Below are 7,675 nucleotides of genomic sequence, written 5' to 3'. Positions count from 1 at the left end.
TTAAAAAGTTTATTTTCTTTAAAATGAGTTATTAAAGAAAAATAAAAGGCATTTTAAAGCGATGGTATTAAATGCTAGTAAAAACCTGTTTACGCCTAAATAAATTTATGTTTATATTATAAAATTATTTATGTATGTTTATGCTCAACTCCACGTTCTTCTTTTGGTAGAGTTTTTGAATTCCTTCCAAATTTTAAAGTTTTGTACCAAAAACAGTTTGTTGTTACAAAATTGTTATTTTTGCAATAAAAAAAATAATATTTTATCCAAAAATCAGTCAATTTCGTTTATATCAAGCACAGTTACTGACTATAAATCTTTAATAACCCACATTTCGAAGTTTCATTATAAAAATCTAATATAGTATAAATATAAATGTGTAAATTAAAAAAAAAAAGTGTTCGGTCGGAGCAGGGATTGAACACACGACCCTTTGCATGTAAAGCAGACATGCTAACCACTGCTCCACGTGGCAAACAAATATATGCTTCTGTTAAATAATGTTATGTTTGCACGGGCTCGTGGGCGCTGCAAACTATGCTATATAAATGTAACTTATAACGATAATTATCTGCTGGTGACCATAACATCTACGTAGCCTAGTGGATAGTGTGTTGGCTTACAAACTGTATGGTCCTCGGTTCGATTCTCCGAGCAGGCGAAAGGTAAAATTTAAAAAAATTATAAAAGTGAGTAATTTCTTCAACATTATTTGTATTACAGAAAAAAGTGCCAAGAACAAATATATTTCGTGGAAGTGAAAATTACGAGTATGTTAGGGAATGAGCACAATCGTCTTTGGGAAAAATTCTTCCAAGCATATAATATTTTTGGGCGTAAAATGCTTCCAAACATATAATATGTTCACATAAAATAAACATATTAATGTTTCGGTAGTATCCAATAATATATGTGCTTCCTGCAAAATATGTTTGGAACATATGTTAAAGAAGCGATTTTTTTTGAGGGTGTAGGAAAAATACATAATTAAGATTATGATTGATATTTCTAATAGTTAAAAAATTATTTTAATATGGTCAAAAATTACTATATTACGTCAAGGTCATATGCCTCCTGATCTTCCTCCAGCCCTGTCTCTAGCAGAGGCAAACCAACGGCTTGTCTTTGTCAAAATTGTAGCCTCAGTCTCATTTTCAAATCTGTTTAACAAAAAATCTATAAAAAAATGGTTAGTAAATTATTACAAAGAGTTCATATTTTATTACCTTTCAATGCGGAGTACAAAAGTGTACGGCTAAAATTTTCCTTTGAAACTCCTTTGTTTGGCTTACCGCATGCACTGAATTGCAGTTGTAAGTTTGGAGCCATAAACATCGATAAGGAACCATTTAGTGCTTCGTGCAAATTTTTTGTCCGTGTTTTAAAAGCCAATATTTCCCTCTACAAAATAAAACGATAAATAAAATATAAAATAATAAATAAAATAATAATAAAAATAAGAATAATAAAATCAGAATAATAATAAACAATAAAACGATAACAAAAACTCCCGACCTTTTAAAAATTTGATTAGCAATAACATACCAAAACAAGTATATACAGCAGTAAGTTCGGCCGGGCCGAATCTTAAATACCCACCACCATGAACCAAATATTAGGGGTTCCTTTGAAATTTCAGGAGGGCTTGAGGACTTGAGGACACTTCCCGAAGATAAATTTAAAGATTTCACCTATGAGGACTATATCAGATTCTGGATTTATAAGAACCATTTTTGTTTGAGTTTTAGAGGAATCATTAACATCTCTTGTAAGTGTGCAAGAAAATTCTAAAATAACGTCTTGATTTGAAATCTTTAATCTGTAGAAGTAAAATCTGGAAATTTTACATTGAGTTTCAAGCAATTTTCATGATCAGTGCGCCTTCTACACCCTCAAGTAGTGAAGTCGGTCTATATGGAGGCATTACCAAATGGACCGATAAAAACTTAATCCGATACACGTTTTTGTGAGCCTAAAATACCAGAATATTTACAATTTAAGGCAAATCAGATAAAAACTACGGTTTCTAGAAACCCAAGGAGTTAAATCGGGAGATCGTTTTTATGGGGGCTATACTAAAATATGGACTGATACTCACCATTTTCGGCATACCTCTTTATGACCCGAAAATACCTCTAGATTTCCAATTTCAGGCAAATAGGATAAAAACTTCGGATTCTAGAAGCCCAAGAAGTAAAATCGGGAAATCGGTCTATATGGAGGCTATACGAAAATATGGATAGATACTCACCATTTTCGGCACACCTCTTTATGGTCCTAAAATACCTCTAGATTTCCAATTTCAGACAAATTGGATAAAAACTATCGGTCTATATAGGGGCTATACCAAAATATGGACCGATACTCACAATTTTTGGCACACGTATTTGTGGTCCTACAATACCTCTAGATTTCCAATTTCAGGTAAATTGAATAAAAACTGCGGTTTCTATAAGCCCAAGAAGTAAAATCGGGAGATCGGTCTATATGGGGGCTATACCAAAACATGGACCGATACTCACTATTTTTGGCTCACCACTTTATGGTCATAAAATACCTCTAGATTTCAAATTTCACGCAAATTGGATAAAAACTACGATTTCTATAAGCCCAAGACCCCAAATCAGGAGGTCGGTTTATATGGGGACTATATCAAAACCTGGACCGATATAGCCCATCTTCAAACTTGGCCTGCCTGCAGACAAAAGACGAGTTTGTGCAAAATTTCAGCACGATTGCTTCATTATTGAAGACTGTAGCATGATTACAACAGACAGACAGACAGACAGACGGACATCGTTATATCGTCTTAGAATTTCTCCCTGATCAAGAATATATATACTTTATATAATCGGAAATCGATATTTCGATGTGTTACAAACGGAATGACAAACTTATTATACCCCCGTCACCATTCTATGGTGGTGGGTATAAAAAACAGCGAACTCGGAATTTTTAAGTTTTTCGTCAAACGCATAAAAAGCCTCCAAGGTTTCAAATGGATCTTCCAACTCTATTTTTGTTTTTAATTCATTTAAAGAGGCAGATTTATTTTGAGTGTTCACGTTTGACATAATAGACTCCTCCATTTTTTGAAATTATAGAGTAAACTTCTGCGTAAACTGCAAATTTCATTCTTCAGTTCATTTTTTATGTCTCCAATTTCGTCCTTAATTGCCCTTAACTCCCTTCTAACTTCCTCCCTGAATGAAGCTACTTAGAAAGATAGAGAATAACATTTGTTGATAATGGCCTCTATTGGGTGAAATACATTTTCTTACCTTCGTCATCCTTATTTACGGAATGGGATGGCATACTTTGATCCTCCGTCTCGACAAAATCCAAATTATCATCTATAGCATCTGTAAAGTGAAAGTTGAATTAAAAAATTATATAAATTCAGGATTTCAAAATGTACCTCTTCTGTGTCGTAGCTTTTGTCGCTTTGCTTGATTCTTGAAAGGCATCGTTCCAATTGAGTCCAACCTTTTATCAGTGTCTGTAGAAACAAATTGAAAATATAAAGAACTGAATTCCTTATTGCACGACATTTTTCTTACCTTCAGTTGTATTAATTTTCCTTTTGTTAAAATTTTGAGACATTTTATCAATTTTTATTCTTTATTTTATTTTCTTCTTTCGAAGAAAAGCTTGTTTTCGCCGTTGTAACTGTTTCTCATTTGTTTATGAATTGTTGTTTCTTGTACACAGAGTTGCATTTTTTCAGTGTTACCACCTCAAATTCCTAAATTATACAAAGAAAATTCCCGACACTAAAGGAGAGTATTAAGTTCGAGTTTAGCCGCATTTTTTAACTAAAGTGAAATCTTTAACTAAATCTAAATACTGTAAAGTCATGCCGAAATCGAGAGGAACATGAAACTGCGCATCAACTGAGTAACCGCGAAAAACGAACATAGTACTTACCTTAAAACATGAAATATGTGAGTGAGTGAATCGCCTACCGCCAATCGCTATGGTTATGTTTACACACACAAAATACCTATAAAATTTAATTAATCAGAAAGATGGCAATACTGCAAACGAAAAAACTCGTTATTGCAAAACATATGTGAATTGCATTGTCAATTATAACTGCAAGTGAAGTATTATTAAATTTGGAAAAGGAAACAAAATGTCTTACAAGCGTTTAAAAAAACATAGATTTTTGAAAAACTATAGTAATTCTGAAGACAACATAGAAATAGAAACGTTAGATGCAAGCGTTCAAACCGAAGATTTCAAGGAAGATGAAAACATATCCATTCCAGTCTACCACACTTCCGCAGAAGATAGTGTTGAAATAACTTTGTATGATAATACTGTATTACAACACAATTAATTTTAACATAGTAGGTTTGCTACATTTGCTTTATATTCAAACATTATAATTGTTATCTCAATTTTCCAATAACCCAAGAGAACAACATTTAAATGCTGCTATCCATGTACTTAAATATTTAGGTACGACTAGCAATGCAGTCATAAAGTACAAAAAATCCTCAAAATCGATTACAGGATTTTGTGATGCAAATTGGGCTCAAGATGTAAACGATCGAAAATCTCAATCTGGATTTTGCTTTATATTAGCAAACGGAGTTGTATCATGGGAATCTAAAAAGCAAAAAGTTGTGGCGACTTCAAGTGCTGAAGCAGAGTATATTGCCCTAACCGAATCAGCAAAAGAAGCATTATACTTGAGCTACATCCTTGAAGAACTGGGATTCAGAACCACAGAGCCAATAATAATACATACGGATTCTCAAAGTGCTCAACAGATGGCTAAATTTGGAGCTCACCATTCACGAACGAAACACATTCACTATAAATATCACTTCATCAAAGACACAATTGAACGAGGACTTGTCGAATTAAAATATTTACCAAGTGAATCGATGGTAGCCGACTTCTTCACGAAGCCCGTACCAAAGCCGAAACATTATTATTGTTGTAATAACATTGGAATTAAATTTAATTTAGATTAATTAAATAATTTTTAATGCTATAAAATTACTTATGTTGAGGAGGCATGTTGAAATAACTTTGTATGATAATACTGTATTACAACACAATTAATTTTAACATAGTAGGTTTGCTACATTTGCTTTATATTCAAACATTATAATATTCTGTTTTGCTCACTCTAATTTTAAACGTCATTAAATAAAGACAAATTTCTATTACTTAAATTATTTGTCTCAATAGATAGTAAAGATGGTTCCGATCTAACTGAAGATAGTAAATCCTTTAGCTCCGAAAGTGTTCTCGAAACGTTTGAAGATAACTCAACAGATCTCACGAAAGGAAACATTGAATCCAAGCTGAAAAATTGGATTTTCACAAATATTCGGACGCTAACACAAAAGTCTATTGATGACATATTAATGGTGCTTAGGTCGGAAGGATATACATCTCTCCCTATTTGTGCGAAGACGTTTTTGGGAACTTCTGCGGTCCAAACTGAGAAAACAATAATGAAGTGTTCTGATGACACCTTAGGAGAGTTCAAATACTTTGGAATTTTTTCTAATCTTTCTACTATAATAGATCCACGCCAATTTCATGGCAATGAAATAGATTTATTAATTCATGTCGACGGAATGGAAATATTTAATAAATCAAAAAAAGGATTTTGGACAATTATGGGGAAAGTATTTTCAAGAACTTATAATTCGAAGCCATTTTTAATAGCGCTATTTTTTGGAAATTCAAAGCCATATTCTGCGAGGGAGTTTCTTGCAGAGTTTGTTGCTGAAGCTAATGAATTGAATGAAAGAGGTATTATGAAATCTTAAAAACAAAACAGATTTAATATATTTTCTTATTTTAAGGAGTATATATACAAAATACACGCTTTCAATTAAAAGTTTTGGCATTTTCTTGCGACATGCCCGCCCGTGCTTTTCTAAAATGCTGCAAAGGCCATACTGGATTCTATTCTTGTGAAAGGTGTACAGTAAAGGGAGAAACCGTCGACAGAACTCGCGTATTTAACGATACAAATTGTAAGGAGAGAACGCTGGAATCATTCAAAGAGAAGGCAAATCCTGAACACCACACAAATAAAGAAATCAGCCCATTATTAGATATAAACAATTTTGATCTTATCAAATTTGTACTATTGGATGAAATGCATATGTTATATCTGGGAGTCAGCAAATACTTAATCCAAAACTGCATTACGAAAAAATCGAGTTCACTACTTTCCCCCGAAAGTATAACAGTCTTGCAGCAATCCTTATTTAAAATTTCTAACGATGTTTCCAAAGAGTTTCAAAGAAAAACGTTTCATTTACATGACATCAAAAATTGGAAAGCCACACAGTTTAAATTTTTCTTATTATATGCAGGAGGTGTAGTTTTGAAAAACGTTATGAAGACACAACACTACAAGCAATTTTTAATATTATATACAGCGTGTCGAATTTTGTCATCAAAAAGTTTAGCTACCATGAAAACAGATTATGCTAAATTGATTCTTAAGACGTATGTTGAGCTTATGCCTAATTTGTATGGCTTGAGTTCATTAACAATGAATTTTCACAATCTTATTCATATAGCCGATGATGTTCATAACATGCATGCTCCAATTTCAAGCTTTTCAGCTTTTGAATTTGAAAATAGTATTGGATTTATCAAATCTATAATAAAATCACCAAACAACCCAATTTCTCAAATCAACAGAAAACTACAAGTATTTCACAGCGAGAATTCTTCTAGTCATATGCCTTTATTATTTCCTATAGGTAATAGTTCAAAATTCACTCTTGGAAAAGTTTTAAGATATTATGATAATAAAGTTCAGTTTTCGTTTATTAACATAAACCAATCTGTAATTACTCCATTCCACCCTGATAATGTATGCCTTCTAAAAAATAGGAAAATATTTTTGGTATCAGAAATATTTAGTACAAAACAATCTGATCACACATGGAGAAAGATATTTTTTAAAGGCAAGGTGTTTAATGATGTGCAGGATTTCTTTGATTATCCAACTACTTCGAGTAATATTGGCGTTTATAAAGTAGGAAATTTGAATAATAAGCATGTTCAAATTAGCATTAGTTTGTTCGATGTCAAATGTATACACACTACTATTGACGACGTAACAGTTGTTATTACTCTTTTACATCAATAAAATCTGTTATATTAAAAAAGCAAAGGTTTTCATTATTAATGATTGGTATATACTTAGTGGTTTATTACTTGGAATTTTGTCACTTTATAATTCAAATTGTAGTTTTTAATTTGTCTACATCATACATCTTCCATACATAACACCAACGGTACGTAAAAAACAGAACCCTCTACGACACTAAAATGAACTTAGCAAAGGGAAAAAGTTATACACAAATGTGCGTATTTCAAACAAAACACTTCAGAATTTCTTAAGATTTGTACATTTTACCCCAAATGCGCCAAAAGAACATTCTTGCAATACTGAACTCCAATTTTTACCTACAAACAATGAAATTTTCTTTAAAGGTGGGTATTAAGTTCGAGTTTAGCCGCTAAAAACGTGATTGTTTCACAAATAATTTTTTTTAATAATCCATTTTAAGGAATACAAACTTTGTGAAAGTTTGCTTTTGGCTTTTCCCCATCAAGTTATAATAAAATTTGCAACAAATATATATAATTTTATGCATTTGTCTTACTGATTTAGTTTTCACTT

General features: G+C 32.0%; 1 protein-coding gene across 1 annotated transcript; it reads left to right on the top strand.

The window, feature by feature from the left end:
* Nucleotides 1-4,135: 4,135 nt before the first annotated feature.
* On the top strand, nt 4,136-7,162 carry LOC142232260 (uncharacterized). Its single transcript, XM_075303001.1, has 4 exons — nt 4,136-4,311; nt 4,421-4,950; nt 5,170-5,778; nt 5,832-7,162. Exons 1-4 carry the CDS (start codon nt 4,136-4,138, stop codon nt 7,136-7,138), a joined length of 2,622 nt encoding a protein of 873 aa, XP_075159116.1. The 3' UTR covers nt 7,139-7,162.
* Nucleotides 7,163-7,675: the final 513 nt, after the last annotated feature.

The sequence above is a fragment of the Haematobia irritans genome, chromosome 1 (genome assembly GCF_050003625.1).
Source record: "Haematobia irritans isolate KBUSLIRL chromosome 1, ASM5000362v1, whole genome shotgun sequence".
Taxonomy (NCBI): Eukaryota; Metazoa; Arthropoda; class Insecta; order Diptera; family Muscidae; genus Haematobia; species Haematobia irritans.
Note: the sequence above shows the minus strand (reverse complement) of the source record. Positions and strands in the feature narration are given on the sequence as shown.

What these genes read in the sequence shown, in the direction of transcription:
- LOC142232260 (XM_075303001.1), top strand. Translation starts at nt 4,136, where the DNA reads ATGTCTTACAAGCGTTTAAAAAAACATAGATTTTTGAAAAACTATAGT. An exon ending in GATAGTGTTGAAATAACTTT is followed by an intron (nt 4,312 to 4,420) that starts GTATGATAATAC and finishes CAATAACCCAAG; the next exon opens with AGAACAACATTTAAATGCTG. An exon ending in GCCGAAACATTATTATTGTT is followed by an intron (nt 4,951 to 5,169) that starts GTAATAACATTG and finishes CATTAAATAAAG; the next exon opens with ACAAATTTCTATTACTTAAA.